Raw genomic sequence first — 18388 nt, 5'->3', positions numbered from 1 at the left:
TAAAAGAAAGAAAAGGTACCTCCTGAGGATACCCGTAGCATAGTCTCTGGGAACATAACAAAATAAGATCTTTCCACAAGAAGAGAAATGTTTTGCCAACGCGAGCTCGACATAATACTCTGGCAGCAAAGTGTCATATCCCTCAACGGAAACCGTCGTGAAAGTGAAACTGCTAATTATTCAACAATTTGATTTTCATTGCATGCAGGTGGAGATAATATTTATACCAACACAGAGAACAACAACCGAAATATTTTAAAAAAAATTCCCAGAAAAAAGTAAATAATAATAATAAATTACTAACTGTAAACACAGTTTTGAGAAACTGCACTATCAGACACTCTTCACGATCGATAGTCGTTGCCAATTGAATCAATTGACCAATTGACTTATGGATGAAANTAGGAAGAAAGAAGCGACAAACTCAGAGAGAACATCAATTAGCCAGATATCTCCACATGAAGAGAAATGTATACAGAGCGCCATCTTGAGATCAATCTCAGGAAGGGAAGTGTCATATCCGGTAACGCAGACCCTAAATATTGATTAATTCAAGGAGAGAAATAACCAAATTAGTAACATGACAAAAGGCTCTAGCTAGAAAACATATATGTTTCAGATACTACAAGAATTAGTAGTACATCCTACCAAAAAAAAAAAAATTCAGAAGGTAATAATTTATCAAAAATTTACATGTATTGTTTTATCCAAGTCGAGGGATTACTAAGATCGTGGCCAGGAAAAGGATTAACATCATCATCGGACTCTGTCGGAAAGGTTGCAGGCTTAATGATTGCAGTCGATCGTCCCAAGTCAGTTCCATTAAGTTTCAACGCCTTTTCTTCGGCAGCTCCTCCAATGAACCTCACGAAGGCAACACTGATGTAAAACGATCGAGTACAATACAAAAAAAGCCACAAAATAGAATGAGAGAGAGAGCTCTGGATTGGAAGGAAGAGAATTAATAAGAAAGCCACAAATAAAAGAAAGAAAAGGTACCTCCTGAGGATACCCGTAACATAGTCTCTGGGAACATAACAAAATAAGATCTTTCCACAAGAAGAGAAATGTTTTGCCAACGCGAGCTCGACATAATACTCTGGCAGCAAAGTGTCATATCCCTCAACGGAAACCGTCGTGAAAGTGAAACTGCTAATTATTCAACAATTTGATTTTCATTGCATGCAGGTGGAGATAATATTTATACCAACACAGAGAACAACAACCGAAATATTTTTTAAAAAATTCCCAGAAAAAAGTAAATAATAATAATAAATTACCAACTTTAAACACAGTTTTGAGAAACTGCACTATCAGACACTCTTCACGATCGATAGTCGTTGCCAATTGAATCAATTGACCAATTGACTTATGGATGAAAAGAAGAGAAGAAACAAGAGTCGGAATTTACCAATGAAACGTGATTCGGGAAAGAAAGAAAAGAGGAAGAAGAAGATAGAAACGACGTCGTTTTAGCCAAAAGAAACCCTTTCTTTTGTTTCTCAAAACGACGTCGTTTATTATGTGGCTTCCACGTAAGCAGCCATTAACGGATTCTTAACACCGTTACGGCTTGTGTATGATTCAACACAGTTTTACAAGTTGGTGTCGTGAATTTGAATTTTATTGAACATAATGTATGGATTTGCTCAATGTCAAAGTTGGGGTAGGAATTCAACATACCTCCTTAGCTGGGGTATGAAAATACCGATTTTCCGCCAAAAAGAAATAGCACAAATAGTTTTAAATTCATCTGAGAAAGAAAATTTAGCATAGTTTTTATATTTTCAACAAAAAGTGTTAGGTGTTACTTGTTAGGGTCCTTTAAGTTTTATAATTTTCACATAATATTGGATTAACCAGATTGCCAACTTCTTCTCTAGACAAAACAAAAGAATTATAAAACTTATGTAAATCAGTATTGACGGGTCTTTTAATTTTATTTTGCTTTTTTAACAAATAATTTATTTTTTTTTAACTATTATTTTCTTTGTGTAAAATGGTAAAGGACCTGGAGGTAGGTAAAGTAAGATGTACATCACAATTGGTTTAATAAATCATGGCAGTAAATAAAGTTATCACAAACCATATCATATATAAAGACTAGTTAATTATCATGTTAAAAAGAAAAGAAAAAAGGATGAGTTGTTTTCAATAGGTCACTGATACTGTTCTACAAATTAATTAGGATCGGATATAAATGAGTATAAAAATTACCAAAAATAATTTACAAAAACCATAATACCGAATAAAAAGAAACTTGTGTGCCACATGTAAGTATTATTTTCTTTAAGTAAGAAAATACATAGTATTTGGCTCAATAAATATATATATATATATATATAGTTAAGTCTAATTTTCTTCAAGATAATATTTTCACATTTAAAAATTCTAATTACTTAGTTTTTTTTTGTGTGTGTTCATTCCCCCTCCTCAGTTATCATCATCCAAGATTCCTTTGCTCCATTGCTTCTTGCTTGGGGAAGAACATCTAGTTGCATCAACAATAAAATTTTCATGAACCTGTTGTAATTATAAACAAATAAATAAGAGCATAGATTGTATAAGAAACATAACAATTTGACCATTATAATAATACAATTTTGTATAGTTGCACGTTGCTCAAATGAGTCCAATTCTGTAAAATAAGAACAATTTACCTTTTAAACATGGTTAGGATAATTTAATCTTATATTTGGATATAATATTTTTTTTTTGAAAACATATGAATATATTGTATTACTTAAAACTTGTTTAAAATACATTAATTACTAACCTGGATAAACTATGGTTTCGGTAGAAAGAGTAAATCATTCATCTTTTTGTCAACCCATTCACCCTGAAACAATTGAAAAGATTATATTTGATAAGAACTTAAAAAAATCTTCTGTTCAAATACTTTATAAGCATATAAAATTTAATAAAAGGAAACAGTTAGTAGTTTAACATAGAGGATATATATTTTGGAAGAATATTTAGGTAAGCCAAATTTAATAGTCTTATGATTATTTTAGCAAACGAAAGAACATAAGCAAGTGCAAAATTTTACAGTGATATAACTTAAAATAGAGACTTCTATGACTTAACTTAGTTAAGCCAAATTCTTCGTTTGATTTCATAAAGTATAGTGAGAAGCAAAGAGATGTTAGAGAAAGTAAAATGCAAAGGTTTTGTAAAATATTAATTTACGGAGTTAAGTAGAAAAGTCGTAGCCATTTTTTTTCCTCTAAAGACACTTTGTATCGTATTTAGAGGTGAGAAAATGCTTTACTCTTGGCAATGAAATAAATATACAATATCATATATCCCTATATAGAGTATAAGAAAAACTTTGTGAGCAAGCAAAACTTCATAATTTAATTATAATTGGATATAGGATTAGGAAAATATCAAATGCTAATGAAGGTAGTGATGAAATTAGTTTAGAAAATCTGTGAAAATAAGATAATTTGGAAATTAAGATCGGATATATAAACTAAGAAAGTTAACCGAATATTGATATATAAACAAAAATATTCCACAAACAACGGATATTAATTTAGCAAATATTACTAAGTCCTAGATTTTGGAAACTTATAGAATTAAATATAATCGGATAATCTTCTGATAAGATTATATCCGATTATATTTAATTCTATAAGTTTCCAAAATCTAGGACAGAAGATTATATCCGATTATTTTTAATTATATTAGTTTCCAAAATCTAGGACCTAGTAATATTTGCTAAATCAATATCCAATGTTTCTGGAATATTTTTGTTAAGCTTGTGGTAGCAGTTAATGATGATTTGATTTAATTTTTATTGTTAACATTTTATTAAATGTTAATTTTATACTATTAATCTATAATAACTACTTAATTTTATAAGTTACCAAAACTTTAGGACAAAACAATATCTTCGAAATCAATATGCTATCGTAATCGGCACAGCTCTATATATATCATATATGTTAAAACTTGGAAACTAATACTGAAAGAAATCTTGTTCCACCGTAATGTGTCTATATAAATTACCAGTTACACAAAAACCAAGTTAAAAAAAAAAAAAATCTAAATTATAAACATTTACTTAGAGAAAAAATGAAAAACTTTTTAGTCTTTCTATTTGTTTTAACTTTTTGCTTGTTTAACCATGTATCAGGCGGCGGAGTCAGGATTGCGAACGAACTTAAATTCAACAAAAATCTTTGGATGAGATGTTATTCCAAAAATGATGTTATTGGTCCAAAAATAATACCAATTGGACAAAATTATGTATATTATTTTACTATTAATTTTTTTGCTACAACTCGTTTTATGTGTACCTTGAAACAAGGACCAAACTATAAACACTATCAGAATTTTACAGCATTCAAGGTTATTAGTTATAAAAAAAACGGAGGCCTATGGGATTGGAGAGCAAGAGAAGATGGAGTTTATTTAGAGAAACTAGATCAAGATGGTGCTTTTGTTCAAGACCCAATTAATCCGCAAAAAGTATATGATTGGATAAATTAAAAGATAACATATATCTTGCAAAAAAGGTTGTATTACCATTTGTAATAAAAATAAATAAAGAAATATATCTTTTTTTTGTTGGTTTAAAATAGAGAAATATATCTTGATCTCAAGTACTTTATAAACCTTATAAAACATCATAATTTTAAGGTTTAATAAGAGGTATTTTTGATAATTGATAGATGAATAAAACATTTTTGAAAAGGATACACAAAAAATGGTATTTCTCAAAATTATTATTAACCTGCTAAAATTGATTTTTATTATTATTTTAGGTACAATGCTGAGAATGATAAAAAAAAAATATAGAAATTCATAATATTATACTTTAATCAAAAATATAAGAAAACAATACATATTAAAACACATATATGATATTTAATTAATTTAAAATGCTTAACCCTCATCTCAATTTATATACTCTGTATAAATATTCATATATCTAAGAAAGTTAGATAGAACTGAGAAATTAAAAAATCGGTTTTGAGCTATGGACCATTCATTTTCTTATAGAATTTTTGAATACTCAATAGATTTTGAGAAACAAAACAATTTATCTCACAATCTCAAGTAGCTCAATAACAAATAAGAAATCAAAATATACATTCTCTTATTATATAAATAAGAAATTTAAATATTCTGAATTATTTTTTCAACAAATAAAATTCCCACAAAATTAGGTTAATAATTTAATAAATATATAATTATTTTCATGTTTTATATTAATATGTGATACAATTGACATGTATTACAATCATGTTAACGCCTAAAATTGAAAATCAAATTTTATATAATATATACCTAAATGCGCAATGTTAAAGTTATCAAAAAAGCCTAGCTAGTTGATGTATTTTTCATCCTGTCACCAAATTTTTGATTAACTTCCCGTCAAAGCACTACTAAGTAAAATATATATGATAGGAAACAGACATCTGAACGAGTCTCATAACACTGGGTGTACATTAAAGTCGGTTTCTAGCACAATAAAGACTGGTTAAAGAGTGAAAAAATAATGGAAAAAAAAGATTTTGTATGAGGGATCCGTGCAACATGAAGAACGATATGTTTATGTTTTATTTTCTGATATCGTAATTGAAAGATATATGTATGTATAGTAGGTGTATAGAGAGTGTTTACTTTATTAGGGTCGAAAGAGAATGTTAGACTGATTTTATTGAGGTTAGATTAATCAATTAGGATGCCACATACGAAAATGCAATCTCGTATATATGTCCTCTGTTTCTTCAAAAACTCTTTCCATTACTCTATAGTCTATGCTACTAGAAATTGTGGTGTGAATATTGATATACCTTTACACTTCATTGACGCGTCAATTGAGTACATAAACTATGCAAAGAGACTCATTAGAAAAGACCCTCATCCCCGTCATACGCGACGTTTACCTAGAGATATCTCGTCCGCTGATTCGCATGTTACACTCATTAGATGTACGCCAGATTCATACCCACGCTGGAATATTTTATTCTTTCTTTTTCTCATAAGGAATATCTTAAAATACAAAATGTTACCACCATTTTCAAAACATGGATAATACATAATACAGTAGATAAGAACTTCTCACCCAAATAAATAAATAAATATTATGTGATTTAACATTTTTACAAAATTATACTTTCCAAATTAGATTAACCAGAAAAAAGAAAGAAAAAAATAGTAATATTTTGACCTAGTAATTTTCCAATAAATAACACGAAGTCCAAAAAAAAAAGAACGTCTTCGAGCACTCGTTTTTATTGTCGACGAGAGAGAGGGAGGAGCTATAGATTAGACAGAACAGAACACACACAAACAAAACCCTTGTTCCAATAAAATAAAGTGTCACATCTCTCTTCTCTTAATTTTTTAATAGACGACGACGACGACGGCCTCTTCTCTTCTTCTTTGTCCAAATCGTACGTCAAATTCTCCAATCTCTCTTCTCTTTTTACCATATCATTAATTCCGCAGATCATAACCAGCGACCGAACGAGAGAGAGATAGACGAACACATCTTCGCTTTTCGTCAACATGCAGCTCTGGGGGGAAACGTGCGAGAGTGATTGAGCCCCAATAAGATAGAAAGAGATGGTGAGTAAGGTGAAGACGGAGACGATGAGGGCATGCCTTAGCTGCCCTCTCTGCGACAATATCCTCCGTGACGCCACCACTATTTCCGAGTGCCTTCACACATGTCAGTCCAGTTCCTCAATGTTTCGAATTTCGCTCACATTTGCTTTGATTTCTTCTCAATTTGGAATCTTTATAGCTCTCAGTTTAGTTATATGTCTCTCTCTTTCTTCTTCTTCTTCTTCCTGTCGTCGTCCTATGAGTCAATGAATAGTTCTTTTGTTGACCAACAGAATATAATAGGCAATTCTGACTGCTTCAATTTCTCCTTCAATTTAACTTGGATTCAGCATTTGGTCTAGGCGATACGTATGTTAGATTGCATACATGAGCCCAGTTTTGTGATACACGTGAGACATGTTTGGGGCGGATATATGATAATACTGTGTGATGTGATTGTTGATTATGTAGGGGGCATACTTGTTAGTTTATCCCAAGTGGATGTGGGGGAGGGAAACGCATCTCACAAATTATGTGTTTTTTCATAGGAATTCATGATATTTGGTCACATTTAATACAATTCATGTTCTTTGTTGCTTATCTCTACTATAATGAAATAACTTGTAAGGTTTAATTTCCTATTGCAGTTTGCAGGAAATGCATCTATGAGAAAATTACAGAGGATGAGATAGAGAGTTGTCCTGTATGCAATATTGACCTCGGTGGCACCCCGTTGGAGAAGCTGAGGTAAAGTTAATCTTGTTCTGTGTTTCAGCTCATCAAAACTCTGTTTAGTTTTGTTTAGCAGTCATAAATTTGATTTGCTCCTTATTTCTCCTTTTCATAGACTTTGTTGGTGAGATGAATTGAATTGTATCCCCTTTAGAAAATTCATTTATGGAATGTTGTAGGAGAATTTAAAATAGGATATTTATAGGATCTCATTTGTACTTTCCTTTTTCTTACTCGTTATGTATTGATGGGAGATTTGTAGAGTCTATATGTTAAAGAAGCCACTTTTTATCCATGGTTTTAGGCCTGACCACAATCTGCAAGACTTGAGAGCCAAAATCTTTCCTCTGAAACGGAAGAAAGTGAAAGCTCCTGAAATGGTGTCCTTACCGGCAAAGAGGAAGGAGAGATCTATATCGTCTTTGGTTGTAAGCACGCCTAGGGTGTCAGCACAATCTGGAACAACAGGAAAAAGAACTAAAGCGGCAACAAGGAAAGAGTTACGTAATGGTTCTTTGGCTGAGAGAAGTGTGAAGAAAGAAGAATCTTCTGGGGATGAGCTTCTAGAGGGCATAAGCTCACCTGACACTAAGAAAAAGCAGTTAAAGAAGGTGATCACGGCAATGCTCTATTTTCTCGTATTGGTTTCATTTCGTATCTGACAAGCTCTGATTACATATTTCTTTTGTTGTGGTACACTAAAAAGTAAAGTGTAGTCCATCATTTAAGTTTGCTTTTTTTTTTTTTGTGCGCAGTCACGTAAAGAGTCATTCTCCAATAAAGAAAACAAGGATGGGGATGAACCCTGGGATTCCAAACTGGATTGGAAGCCTTTAAACTTTCTGGTTGAAGTGGCAAATAGGACAAAGCCCCCGAAGTCTTCTGCTTCTCAAGGGTCAGGCTCAAAATCTGAGCACGCACTTGCATCTCGCAATCAAACCAAAACTAAGGATCAAAAAGGCAAATGTAAAGGTGAGGATGAAAAGAGTAACAATGGTGATCCTACAACATCAGAAACAGCTACTCCTAAAAGACTGCGTAGGACTCGACGCAAACGGTCTGCAACCGCTTTTGGTGATTCAAGGAATTTGCCACAGCCAGATGAGCCAAGTGCAAAACAGGAGAACAGAAATGGTCCTGTTTGGTTCTCACTTGTGACGTCTAATGATAAGTGAGATTCTTGCTCTCATATATGAAACTTTTTTCTTTCCTTTCATAAGTGGGATTATTTCTATTCTCTTGGTATGTTGACAAGGGCTTGGTGGTTTCAGGGAAGGAGAAACTTCTTTGCCTCAGATTCCAGCAAATTTTTTGAGAATAAAGTAGGTTTCATGTCATTTTAAGTATTCTTTGTTTTATATAATCCTGTGTTGTCGCTACATCTTACATAGCAACTCGGACCTTCTGAGTGCCCTGTATTTTTTGTTATGAAGTATTCTTTTGTTCGGGAAGATAACCCGCTATCTCATTCTATGACAGGGATGGAAATATTCCAGTTTCTTTCATCCAAAAGTACCTCATGAGGAAGCTAGATATCAAGAGTGAAGCTGAGGTAAGCATCTTTATATGCGCTATGGCACGGTAGAGGATAGAACGTTTGAATGTGGAAGCTGAGTTACGGATCTGATCAGTTCTTTAATGCTAACAAGTATGGCCTGTATTTGGTTGATAATAGATAAGACATTTAATGGTTTTTGTACAGATAGAGATAAGTTGTATGGGAGAGGTGGTGATCCCGACACTGAAGCTTTACAATGTAGTGGATCTATGGATGCAGAAAAGTTCAAACCACCAACGATTTGCTGTATCGGTAGGTTCCTCTGCAAAGGATTTTATGATGGTGCTTGTCTATGCTCGGAAGCTACCGGAGTGCACCGAGTAAAGGACTTTAAATACTCTTGTTGTTTCAGTAGAAGATTCTGTGGAGACAGGGTAATCTTTTTTCTCTTCATGGATTCTCTCAAAGCATTACGAAAGAGAACGTTACTAGAACTGCAGGAGCGGTCGAATGAGTTGTGAAATTTGTACTAGTTTTTTTCTTTTCTTTTTTTGATAAATGAAGTATACACTCATGAGATGCTTTTCTATCCAAGAAAATACAAAATCTGTTTGTTCTTTCTTTGTTCTTCTACTTTGTGTCCTCTTTAGATTTGCATGTAATGTTGTTGTCACTTTCTAATGTAGTAGTTTATATGTTTAGATTGATTTCTATGCATTTTATTTGGGTGCTACATCATTTTTATGGAAGCTCTAGTTTCCAAGAATTACTGTTCAAGTGTTGACTGTGGATGACGAATGTAGAAGTGCGATGACCTTATATGAAGGCAGGAAACTACCAAATTAACAAACATAATTCTTATTTATCGAAGACAAATGGAATTCAATCATCACTATAATGTATTCTTATCGTGAGAACCATTATGTCGTGACATGATCATCGTGTTTTATTCCAAAGATCTATCAGCAGCATATTCATAACAAACATATTGTTAATGATGTTCAAAAAGGTTATACGTGTGGATTCTAATACTGTGTTTGTAATCTTTATAATCTGTGTTTCACATCAAGCCTGATGCTTAAGTATATCCAAAAGAAAAGAAAGATCAGTGATGAGTGAATTAGTCCATTTACAACATAGACGCCTCTTGGATGCCCGAGGCCAGGGTACGTACTATAGGTTGCTTTTAAGAAATGTAACCTCTATGTATGCATCATAACTATAATGAAAAACATGTTTCACTATCAGTTAAAATCAATCTCATTCGTAGACTCGTAGATCACAATATACAGTATGAAATATTTTATTAACATAGACACACCACAAAAAACAGTAAAGAGGTGAGAAACAAACTATAGAAGTTTTGGTCATCTAGGGTGGTATTCAATCAATTGATTTTGAATCAAAAAGTAATCGAAATTACAAGCTTAATGGTTCGGTTCACTCCTTGATTTGTCTAGTTTCGTATCAGCATAAATTTCATCGAAATTACCTTTCGCATTATTCGAAAACCCAAATATACCGTAATACTATCAAGAAAAATACTAGTTATGACATATCTTGCTTCAAAACCATATATCTCATTGCATAATAATCCGTTTGTCACGCTTATACAATCAACAGAAACCTCACAGAATTTTCTTGACAATGCAAAAAACATAAACGAATTTGGTCTAGTACATCACGAGTTATGATAAAATGAATCGAGCTAAAAAGCACAACAAATAATACACAAAGCATCTAAATCCACATCCACTAACTTACTCATCCCACCATCCACACTCCTTCTTTCTAAGCCGTTGATAAACATAAAATCCAACGATTCGTATTCAAACTTGGGTAAAACATAGCGATCCGCGTAGTCATTGTTTTAACCAATCAGAAGACAGAAATGAATTGCCGTCTGATACACATCTAACTATATATAAATCGGACGTTTCAGATGGTCTCATCACATTCTTCCATAATCACAAACAACACTTTCTAGATTACATTTTACGGTTTCTTGCAATCAAAAAAATCTTCCGATGACGACGAGCGAGATGGAGGTTGAGAATACTGCTACGATCGAAGTAAACAACGATGTGGAGGAGACGGTGACGGAGGCGGCCGTCGAGAAGAAGAAACCTGCAGCGAAGGTTCGCAAATCGAAGAAAGTTAAGGAAGTGAAGGAGAAGAAGGCTTCCTCCGCCGCTGCTCCGAAGAAGAGAACCGTTTCATCTCATCCTCCTTACGAAGAGGTAACTGAGATTCGATTTTAGCGTTTTGAGATTTGATTTGTAAGATTCTGAGATTTGGGAGATTGATTTTGGTGTTTGTTGTTGTTGTGATTTGTTCAGATGATTAAGGATGCGATTGTTACGTTGAAGGAGAGAACTGGATCTAGCCAATACGCGATTCAGAAGTTCATCGAGGAGAAGCGTAAGGAGCTTCCACCAACGTTCAGGAAGCTGTTGCTGCTTAACTTGAAGAGACTTGTTGCTTCTGGGAAGCTCGTCAAGGTCAAAGCCTCGTTTAAGCTTCCGTCTGCATCGGCGTTGGCTAAGTCATCATCATCACCTCCTAAGGCAGCGGCGGTACCAGCGAAGAAGAAATCTACCACCGCGGCGGTTACAACCAAGCCAAAGGGAAAGGTCACGGCGGCGTCTTCCAAATCTAAGAAACCGACGGCGGTTAAACCTAAGACAGCTGCTGCGAAGAAAGTGACTACCAAGGCTAAAGCTCAGGCTAAATCCACTGCTGCACCTAAGAGGAAAGCTGTTGCTGCGAAGCCCAAGCCTACCAAGGCAGCGAAAACGGCTAAGGTTACATCCCCGGCGAAGAAAGCTGTTGCTGTGAAGAAGACGGTGGCGACAAAGAAGAAGACCCCGGTGAAGAAGGTTGTGAAGCCAAAGACGGTCAAGTCTCCAGCAAAGAGGGCTTCCACAAGGGTGAGGAAGTGAAATTAGGGTTTCTTAGGTAGAAGAAAGGGCTAATGATAGATGGTTAGTTTTGTATAATTCAATGATCCTTTTATGTGTGACTTCTTTGCTTTTTTCTTTATCTCAGTGTTCTTTCTTGTGTAATTCAATGGCTCCTTGAACTGCTATCCTTTCAATATCATATATATAAAGATAAATCTGTTTTCATCAATTGTAGAAGAAGCCAAATCTGAGTTTCTTGCAGCCTAATTTTGTTACATACAATGGTTTACAATACAATCTCAACGTAAGACCTATTCAGCTTTTGGTGTTGTTGTTGAGATGTTGTTTTTGGTGGTGTTGTTGTTGAGATGTTGTTTAGATCGTTCTACTTTCTGAATCGAGTATTTGAGTTCTTGTTGGATGTTAAACCTTGAAGGTGAAAGAACAATGTCTTTCCAGATTGATCCTGCTTCACAAGCGGGATTGGGTTGTCTATAGAGCTCGCATATGGAGTCTGCGTTCTCGTTCAACGCTCCTACTCGCTTCAAACACTCTATCTCCACTGGATCCACTAGCAATGTCTTTTCTTTCTCTTTCCAACCTATCAGCTGTATTAAAATCACACTTCACCCTGTTAGTATTTTCTTATCTACACTAGCTAAGAATGGTCTAACTGATAAGATGTTCTTGTAGTTCTTGAATGAGTTTACTGGTTCCTATCTCAGTACTAACCTTCGGAGATCCTTCAAGCGCGTTGGTGCAGTAGAGCCTAGCATTGTCAACAAGGTTGCAGTAGGTAGGAAATGCATCCGCAAACCGTTTGTGAGATCTTAGCTGCGATCTCACCCTAACCGCTCTTCTACACATGATGGCTCTCCTACAATCTCAGCCAAAAACACTCTTGTAAGTTAAGAGACAAACTTGAAAGATAAAATAGATAGAGGGTGCTTGTACTCACCTAATGGCTCTTATAACTGCTAAGTATGCATCACACACAACTCCAACTAGCTCAATTCTATATGGTTTTCTCCTACGCCCATCCTCTTGAAGCTGTTGCCTTTCACCAATCCGTTCCCAATAGTTCTCTGTGACAACCCCATCGTCACCAACCTTGTATCCAGCTCCCATTCTATAATGGTGACGATGCACATTCCTCGCCATTGTTATTGTCTGCACCACAAAAGGTACCCATGAGAGTGTCCCATCCATGATCACATCTCTCCCTTCATTTAGGGCCGTCACTAGCAGTGATGAAGCTGCATCTGTTGATGACTGATGAACCTACTCACACAAAAAAAAATATTCAAACCTCATAGTCAATATATGGATCTACTTTTACAGTTTCTTCTGTGTTTTTTTTTCAGAATTTGATCATCATGTCTTTACCAATTCAGCTGTCTGGATCATATCGACATGGCCACGAGAGCTTAAGGCTCTGTAAATAACATCAGATTCTTTGAAAGCATCAGCTTCAATCACCACAGAGTCTGCTCCTGCCCAGAATGCTCTGAGTCCACAATGATAAACCATCTGGTTAGCTTCAACTACATATACATATATGTGTGCTAGAAAGTGATGACTACATAATGAGATAGTTCTTTACTCTTTGAGTATGTCCTTGAGCACAGTGCTCTTTCCTGCGCCCATCCCACCACCCATGAGGAGTAGAACCGGACTGCGGTCTTTGTGAGCAACTGGTGCCATAACTTCTGTACACTGTGAGTCATCCGTAGATGCGAGCCCCATTGCTTTCATTTCCTCTACCAAAGTGTTGAACACTCTTGCCACTTTCAAGTTCTTAGTCACCCTCTTAATCCTCTGCTCCCTAGATACATACATATTACACACAAAATCACATTCATCAATTACAAAAACAGAACACACGGCTTTCGATTACAAAAAAATCCTGTTTCTGTTTCTTTAGTTCCTTACCTTGTAGCTGCCATCACAATTTGCTTCAGCTTCCTCTTTGGCTCAGCGTCTGCGCTCAGTATCTGATATTCATATATGACACTGAATATATTGGTCTACAATGTGTTATAACAGGAGAAAGGATTTTTCTTTTACACAGACAAACCTGGCTAATCATGAGGTCGGCGTGGCTCCAGTGATACGCAAAGTAGCTGAGAATGCATCTTTCAAACTCCTCAACAAGTTTAATGAAGAGGGTATCAGCGTCAGGCTCTTGAGAGAAAAAGCTGTATATATCCTCTTCACAACATTCAGATTTCCTGATGTATTCTGCTGCTAACTTGCAGAGATTTGGACACTCTCTTCTGTCCTTGAATCCCATTTGCCTTGCTACGTTTCATGTCCCAAATCAGAAAGAAAGAAAAAATCGTTAACATATGATCCAAGNGATCCAATGCATTCCTTGCTCATGGAGGGTTCATGTACTAATGTGTATGTATTAATTTTTACCAACGTAATGAGAGAATCTTTCGAGTTTCTCATGGTCTTTGTGTTTGTGAGATAATCTAAGACGAGGGATGATTTTGGAATCACGTAGCCTCCGTATACGGTAATGCACTGCGGCTGCTATCATCAAACCTACCGATGACACCACCAATATCTGCGAGTAAGTCGACGTTTTGTTGCCGTAATATTCTGTCAAAACAACAAACACATTCAGTTTCATAAGATCAGGAATAAGAAACTTAAAAAGAACCTATCAATGACCTCTCTGCATGACGATGGATTTGATTGGTGGTATTCCTAAGGATCAATTGGCAGATCTTTTGATGAAACTCAGACTGTTCGTACGTCGTCGCCATTCTTGTGTGTTGCTTCTTTTGAGTCTCATTGTGTTTTCAGTTTCCGTACTCTGTGGCGAAGATTCATGAACCTGACTTCGTTAGCACCATCCAATTCAGTCGTCTTGCGGTGCTAAAAATAGCTGAGGTGGTCTTCGGAAGCTAATTATAGGCAGAGCCTCTAACACACTATTCAACAAAACTCTTAACGAACTAGTTTACTCAAAGATGTCATTGTGCAGTGTTGTTAAATTAATGATGCAATTAGAATATTAAGTTAGATTTGCTCAATGATAGGGGCATCATGTTAATAATATTATCCATCATAGTGCATCCAAAAAAAGGATCATCATGTTCATGTGGCAAAAGATGTAAAAGCATGCTACATTAACCTAAAGCCATAAAATCTAATTTATAATATGTTGAGAGCAAATCCTCTACCAAAAAATTTCCTAAAACCTAAATAAAAATCCTGAAATAGTAACTACTGTTACATTACATAGGAGCAGTGCAAGTTGTCCTGAAATGGCCCGGCTGATTACACCGACCGCAATGAACCGCGCGCTTCACACGGCCACGATCCTCTGGCCTAACTCTCCTCTTCCTCGGAGCACCTTTCATAACCTTTGGTGTTCTTATTATATCTTCACTGTCTCTCTCTGAATCATTTCCTTTCCACTGGATTTCGTCTGAAACTGGCTCTACAGTTTCTGCATAACTTCTTCTGTAATTCTCCACCCTGAAACAACTCTCTGTGTAACTGTAAACGTTCTCTTTGCAAGACAAGAGAGCTCCAATGGCATGGCTACACGGAAAACCATAAATCTCCCACCGGCGGCACAAGCAAGAACGGTTTTCGATATTTACAACAACACTTCCTTCATGAGTCATGACTTCAAATTCCGCTTCGTTTGCTCTGTAAACGCGGTGAAAACGAGATTTTTCTACAGCAGCAACCATTTGTCTTTCAGCAGAAGGAACAAGTACATCAGACCAATGTGCGCTCGTTTCACGGCGTTCTTGGAACATATTCATCAAATGGCGGTGGATACACTCCATCATCTGTATTATAGGAAGACCAGAGGTATCTTGAATCCAATTGCTGAGTGACTCGGTAATAACATTTGCAGTTAACTGTCCAAACCTTGTTCCGTCAGAGTATGATGATGCCCATAGAGCAGGAGAGAAGTTTTGGATCCATAAGGAAGCCTCCGGAGATATCTGTTCAATCTTATTCATTTTTGATTTGAACTCAAGGACGGTGAGAGAATGTGCAGCTTCCCAAAGAAGGTTCACAAGAATAGAGCTTTGAAATTCCTTTTGGAACCGTTCTGCGAGATGATGGACACAAATGCCATGAGAAGCTGTTGGGAAATTAGCCTCTACCCCATCAGTAATAAATCTCTCCATACTTGACAATATGGTAAGCTTTGGCATATTCTCAGAGTTAACTTCAACAATCTTACGAAGCTCAGAGAGAAACCTATGCCAGTTACTGTCACTTTCTTCATTAACAATAGCGAATGCCAAAGGAAACACAGCTCCATCACCATCAAAACCAGCAGCAAGCAGCAATGTCCCTGGATATTTACTCTGTAGAGAAGTCTTGTCCAGTGCAATAAGAGGCCGACAAGCATTTAAAAAACCAGTGACTGATGCTTGGAAAGAAATAAACAAGTGTTGAAACGTCCCATCGATTGGATTTGCATGAACCACAGCGATGCTTCCAGGGTTTGTTCTTCTGATTTCATCACAGTATTGAGGAAGAAGGCGATACTCTTCTTCAAATGAACCACGAAGAGAAGCCATTATACGCTCTTTCCCTCTCCAGGCCTGCTTGTAAGACAGTGAGATCCCATGAACTCGATAAATTTCCTCAAGTATCTCCTTTGGTTTGAAATGTGGATTTTGTTTCAGCTTCTCCGCCACAACATCAGCAACCCACTGGACAGAAGCTTGCTGATGACCAAGATGTGAAACCCCACCACAAGTGTGACTCCCATGAATAGTCCTCACTGTAAAAGTTGGCGCACCAGGAAGCTTGGCGCAGTGAATTCTCCAAGGGCAACCCTCGCCTATGCACTTGGCGGTGAAGCGGGTCTTGTCAGATTTAACCGTTTGCAACTCAAAGCGTAGAGCAATGGCTGCATTCTTTATAGCTCTCCTACAAGCATTGGCGTCTGAAAATTCCATACCAACGACCATTTCATGCTCATTAGTGCCACCAGCATCGATCATAGACCAGCGTTGAGGTGAAGGAGGAGAAGCCTTTTGCGGTTCCCGAGAAAACTGCATCCCAAACTCTAAGTTATCTTGAGATTCTTGCTTATGGTTGGTTCCAATAACAACAGATTTATCAATCTCAGTAGTTCCAGAGTCATCATTATCAGGAAAAGAGAGATAACCATCATTTTGGTTTCCATCTAAACCACCTGCCGCTTCTTTGGTCTCATCATCATTGTTAGGAATCCTAGAGTCTTTGTGTTCTTGAAAACTGTCCCAAACCTGGTTGTCCTCACAAGAAACACCAATCTGGAGGTTAATATCGAGAAGTTGTTCGAAAGCGGAATTGTAGTCATGACTAGAGTAGAGTTCGTAGTTGTGTCGAATCCCGGTAAAATGATCCTGTCTGAATGAGATATCACGGTTCTCAGACTTCACAAGATCGTCGTCTTCCATTTCAATAACAACAGAAGATTCTGAGTCAGTTGCTGTGTCCGTTACCTGTCAAAGTATGAATCAAGAGTGAACCAACAACATCATAAATCATAATACAGCCACAATAGCTAAAAAAACACTAAGAACTAGTACAGAATAACTTAAGCATATGGTAAATTTCATATTTTGAACCGTTAGAGGATCATAGAACCCATAGTTACAGACGTAGCTGATGAGGATATTCCCAATTCGAAAATATTATCAAAAATTGATCATGCAAGCACATACAATTACAAAATAAACAAGCCCCAAAAGCCAATGCTTTCGAATAATAATAAGAAACAGAGAGAAGAAGCAAAAGAAACATAAAAAGGGAGGATTTTTTTTGAAGCTCACAGTAGGAAAATTTGAGGAGATTCTGAAATCATGGGATACTCAATTGAAGAAAAGAGTGGAGAACTGAAAGGAATCATACATGGTACATTCAAAGACAAGGAATTTGGCGGGTAAGAATCGAGACAGTGTCTCTGTGTGTATTGTAGGGTTTAACTGTTTAAGCCTAAGGGAGGGGCAACCTCAAAATATTCTGGAGAAGCAGAGAGAGAGAGATAGAGAGAGATAGAGAGAGAGAAGGCGACCCGAGATTTTCAGGTTAAAAAGGTAAACTCTGTAAACTGGTGCGGAGGAAGTGTTTTAAGGGTATTTTAGTCATTTATGTTCCGTCTCCTTAACTAAGTTGGAAATAGCATCATCGTTCATTGGTACAACCGCCGCTTTAGATTTACATTTACTTTTCACGAGGCCACATATGGGCCCAACCCCTAATTATATGTAAGCCGCTTTAATTTTTACTTTTTCCCGAGGCCAGCCCAACCCCTAATTTTTACATTTACTTACTGATTCATATAGTCAAAGATTCTCATTTGTGTTAACTAGGTGCTTCCCCATGCAACGCGTGGGTTGTGGTGTAGTTGGCACTTTCTTATTTTTTTTTTAGTTTTTTTTTTTTCTCTTTTGTATTATTTCGTTTTAATTAGGCATATACGGGCTTTGCCGTCATTTTTATTAATACACTATATGTTTATATCATTTCGTTCAGATGTGTATAATTGTGGCGTTTACTTTTTATGAATTATGAAGATGTTGTTTCTTGCTTTTGAGGATCCAATCTTATCATTGACTGATATTGTTTCCAATACATTTATTGTATTATAGATTTTCTAATTAACTGCTTATGTACACCCTTCATACGTTGATGTTGCAATAATAAGTTATTTTTT

The 18388-nt window shown here is 36.0% G+C and overlaps 5 protein-coding genes across 7 annotated transcripts; 3 read left to right on the top strand and 2 right to left on the bottom strand.

Moving 5' to 3' along the window:
• LOC104754840 (pumilio homolog 15-like) lies at positions 4081 to 4497 on the top strand. The gene has a single exon (XM_010477124.1). The coding sequence runs from the start codon at positions 4081 to 4083 to the stop codon at positions 4495 to 4497; it is 417 nt and encodes a 138-aa protein (XP_010475426.1).
• Positions 6269 to 9511, top strand: LOC104754838 (E3 ubiquitin protein ligase DRIP1). Its single transcript, XM_010477123.2, has 7 exons — positions 6269 to 6688; positions 7212 to 7311; positions 7601 to 7907; positions 8052 to 8467; positions 8568 to 8618; positions 8776 to 8848; positions 8999 to 9511. Exons 1-7 carry the CDS (start codon positions 6583 to 6585, stop codon positions 9176 to 9178), a joined length of 1233 nt encoding a protein of 410 aa, XP_010475425.1. The 5' UTR covers positions 6269 to 6582; the 3' UTR covers positions 9179 to 9511.
• Positions 10726 to 11922, top strand: LOC104754835 (histone H1.1-like). Its single transcript, XM_010477117.2, has 2 exons — positions 10726 to 11034; positions 11134 to 11922. Exons 1-2 carry the CDS (start codon positions 10822 to 10824, stop codon positions 11734 to 11736), a joined length of 816 nt encoding a protein of 271 aa, XP_010475419.1. The 5' UTR covers positions 10726 to 10821; the 3' UTR covers positions 11737 to 11922.
• Positions 11833 to 14643, bottom strand: LOC104754836. Of its 2 annotated transcripts, XM_010477119.2 has the most exons (9): positions 14377 to 14643; positions 14119 to 14304; positions 13775 to 13998; positions 13630 to 13691; positions 13301 to 13522; positions 13084 to 13204; positions 12656 to 12978; positions 12430 to 12574; positions 11833 to 12305 (listed from the first exon to the last, which is right to left on the bottom strand). In XM_010477119.2, the coding sequence occupies exons 1-9, from the start codon at positions 14384 to 14386 to the stop codon at positions 12009 to 12011; spliced, it is 1590 nt and encodes a 529-aa protein (XP_010475421.1). In that variant the 5' UTR covers positions 14387 to 14643; the 3' UTR covers positions 11833 to 12008. The 2 variants fall into 2 exon arrangements, with proteins under 2 accessions (XP_010475421.1, XP_010475420.1); XM_010477118.2 differs by having other exon boundaries at positions 14119 to 14643.
• LOC104754837 lies at positions 14747 to 17767 on the bottom strand. Of its 2 annotated transcripts, none has more exons than XM_019239570.1 (2): positions 17505 to 17767; positions 14747 to 17174 (listed from the first exon to the last, which is right to left on the bottom strand). In XM_019239570.1, exon 2 carries the CDS (start codon positions 17127 to 17129, stop codon positions 14946 to 14948), a length of 2184 nt encoding a protein of 727 aa, XP_019095115.1. In that variant the 5' UTR covers positions 17130 to 17174; positions 17505 to 17767; the 3' UTR covers positions 14747 to 14945. The 2 variants fall into 2 exon arrangements, with proteins under 2 accessions (XP_019095115.1, XP_019095114.1); XM_019239569.1 differs by having other exon boundaries at positions 17584 to 17767.

Source organism: Camelina sativa, chromosome 17 (genome assembly GCF_000633955.1).
Source record: "Camelina sativa cultivar DH55 chromosome 17, Cs, whole genome shotgun sequence".
Classification (NCBI taxonomy): Eukaryota; Viridiplantae; Streptophyta; class Magnoliopsida; order Brassicales; family Brassicaceae; genus Camelina; species Camelina sativa.
The sequence above is the reverse complement of the archived record's forward strand: the minus strand, read 5'-3'. Positions and strand labels throughout refer to the sequence as shown.